Genomic DNA, 2,920 nt, shown 5'->3' with positions numbered 1-2,920 from the left:
GGCGATCCAATAAAAGTTCTGGCTTAGCGGCGGGGCGAAGGGCGGATGTTAGAGAACGTAGGTCTTTCTTGGAACCATGCCTAAATACTGCACATATTTTCAAACCAATAGCTCTTTAAGAAATTATTCCCATCGTATAAAACCAAGTTATCGCGAGAAGACAGCTGTACGTCGACTAGCGTAATTGCGGGCTGCGCCTGCGCATTGTGAGGCAACCCGCACTTCCGCTTGAGGAGTGCTGTCACTCACCGCCGTCTCCCGCCCTGCTCCGTGACGTAGCGCTTTCTTTTCCGCTTGGTGTGCATCCTGCGACAGAGGTCTGCGGAGGTGTGCGGAGCTGGGAGCTGCAGAGATTTCGCGCTGCGCGTCTCGGGCCGTTTCACTAGCAAGCAGTACAGGATCGCTTTGCCAAGAGTCGGGAGGAACAAAGGAATAAGGAAGGTGACCATTTCACTAGCAATCAGTACGGGATCGCTTTGCCCAGAGTCGGGAGGAACAAAGGAGTAAGGAAGGTGACGGTGGGCTGCCGGCCGCTGTGGTCTGAGTGGCTTTCTCTTCGTTCGCTTCTTTCCGGAGAAGCTGGGTTTACAGTCGTCACTGGATTGTAAGTATCCGAGGTGAAGAGCGCGCACTGCGCCCTGCTATTTGACTTTGTTTTGGGAAAGTTTGGTGGATTGGGAGTGTCTGCTGGGGCCTTGCTTAACTTTGTGCTGTAAATCATTCCGCAGGAGCCGCCATTTGCTTTCCTGCTCGCTAGCTCTTCGCATTGTCCGGCAGCGGCATCTAGAGGTTGGAACTTGGCATTGCAGCTAATATATTTAAATGGACCTGAATATGCCAGTGTCAGTGACAACTGATATTCAGTCACAGCATATTTAAAAAGACTTGGTGCTTAATTTAAAATTAAGAAATTAGACGCTTACCTGCTGTAGTACTTAAATACTTCAATTAATTACAAAGTGGTCCTTCTGGCTGTTGCAATAGCTGGAACTTTTTAGTGCAACAAGTGGTTATTAGAGAAGTGAGTCGCAAAGAAACAAAGATGAGTAAGAGCAAAGATGATGCTCCTCACGAACTAGAGAGCCAGTTTATCTTACGTCTGCCTCCGGAATATGCTTCTACTGTGAGGCGGGCAGTACAGTCTGGTCATGTCAACCTGAAGGACAGACTGACAATAGAGTTACACCCGGATGGGCGTCATGGAATTGTCAGAGTGGACCGGGTCCCACTGGCCTCAAAATTGGTAGATCTGCCATGTGTTATGGAAAGTTTGAAAACTATTGATAAAAAAACCTTTTACAAGACAGCAGATATCTGTCAGATGCTTGTATCTACAGTTGATGGTGATCTCTACCCTCCAGTGGAGGAACCAGTTGCTGCTGCTGCTGCAGCACCTGCCGCTGCAGACCCCAAGGCAAGCAAAAAAAAGGATAAGGACAAAGAGAAAAAGTTTGTATGGAACCATGGAATCACTCTGCCTCTAAAAAATGTCAGAAAGAGACGGTTCCGGAAGACAGCAAAGAAGAAGTATATCGAATCTCCAGATGTGGAAAAAGAAGTGAAGCGTTTGCTGAGTACAGATGCTGAAGCTGTCAGTACTCGTTGGGAAATAATTGCTGAAGATGAAACAAAAGAAACGGAAAATCAAGGCCTTGATATCTCTTCTCCAGGAATGTCAGGCCACAGGCAGGGCCATGATTCATTAGAACATGATGAGCTTCGGGAGATATTCAATGACCTCAGCAGCAGCAGTGAAGATGAAGATGAGACACAGCATCAAGATGAGGAAGATATCAACATCATCGATACAGAGGAAGATCTGGAAAGACAGCTGCAGGACAAGCTAAATACATCAGATGAACAGCACCAAGAAAATGAAGGAACCAATCAGTTAGTTATAGGGATTCAGAAACAGATTGATAACATGAAAGGAAAGCTCCAGGAGACCCAGGACAGGGCGAAACGACAGGAAGATCTCATCATGAAAGTGGAAAACCTGGCTCTCAAGAACAGATTTCAGGCTGTGCTGGATGAACTCAAACAAAAGGAAGACCGAGAAAAGGAGCAGCTCAGCTCTTTGCAGGAAGAGCTAGAATCACTCCTAGAGAAGTAAGAAGAGTTTTTGATACTTAATTTCGTTCCATAGAATGGTCAGCATTAGAAGAAGAATTTTGGCTTCATCACCTGGATTAGATATAACTGCACTAATTCCCATTTCCTTTGCTCCTTTTATTGAATTTGTATTACAGCTATAAATGTGCATGTCTATTTTATTTGTCTCTTACAGCTTTCCTGGGTGTTTATCCTGTAGGAAGTAGGAATGTATGACATAAATGTAGGAAAATTGTGGGGTTAGTGGGATGAACAGTTGAACCTTAGTAGTCATGACTGCACTGCAGGACTTTGCTGCTGTTTCTCATTTGCCAGGAGCTGCTATCGCTGGTCTGTGATGCTATCTGAGATCTGTAAGAAGAGTGGCCTAGAGGCTAGTCAATCTAGTTTGCATATGTTTTCCCATGCAGTAGCTATTTTTTGACATGTAGAAGTTATAAATCATTTTATAAAGTTGCTTTAACACAATAAAAACTAGTTTTTACCTCATAATGTGTCTTGCACTTTTAGGGGTGGTGGGTGTCAGATCCTCTTTATGAGGTGGTTTGTTGGTGGGGTTTAATGACTGAAATTTCATCCTGTGTCGTAGGGAAAGAAGCAGTTATGTTGGGTTTTAAGAATAAGATAAACACAGGAGGTGCAAACAAATTGGAAAATGTTGTCTTTGTATTTTGTTAAGGTTCTGATCTACCAGCTCCATTTGGAGGTTAAGAAACACTAGGTACAGAATCTTCCTAAATTACCCTAATTTTTGTACATGAAGGTCTTCCTTTAGTGCTTTGTGGGGTAGGGGTTTTTTTGTTTGTTT

The 2,920-nt window shown here is 44.2% G+C and overlaps 1 protein-coding gene across 1 annotated transcript; it reads left to right on the top strand.

The window, feature by feature from the left end:
* The first annotated feature begins 279 nt into the window (after positions 1–279).
* TAF7 (TATA-box binding protein associated factor 7) lies at positions 280–2,334 on the top strand. Its single transcript, XM_024575294.3, has 2 exons — positions 280–604; positions 729–2,334. Exon 2 carries the CDS (start codon positions 1,043–1,045, stop codon positions 2,111–2,113), a length of 1,071 nt encoding a protein of 356 aa, XP_024431062.1. The 5' UTR covers positions 280–604; positions 729–1,042; the 3' UTR covers positions 2,114–2,334.
* The last annotated feature ends 586 nt before the right edge of the window (positions 2,335–2,920 follow it).

This window comes from Desmodus rotundus, chromosome 10 (assembly GCF_022682495.2).
Source record: "Desmodus rotundus isolate HL8 chromosome 10, HLdesRot8A.1, whole genome shotgun sequence".
Taxonomy (NCBI): Eukaryota; Metazoa; Chordata; class Mammalia; order Chiroptera; family Phyllostomidae; genus Desmodus; species Desmodus rotundus.
The sequence above is the reverse complement of the archived record's forward strand: the minus strand, read 5'-3'. Positions and strand labels throughout refer to the sequence as shown.

What these genes read in the sequence shown, in the direction of transcription:
- TAF7 (XM_024575294.3), top strand. Translation starts at nt 1,043, where the DNA reads ATGAGTAAGAGCAAAGATGATGCTCCTCACGAACTAGAGAGCCAGTTT.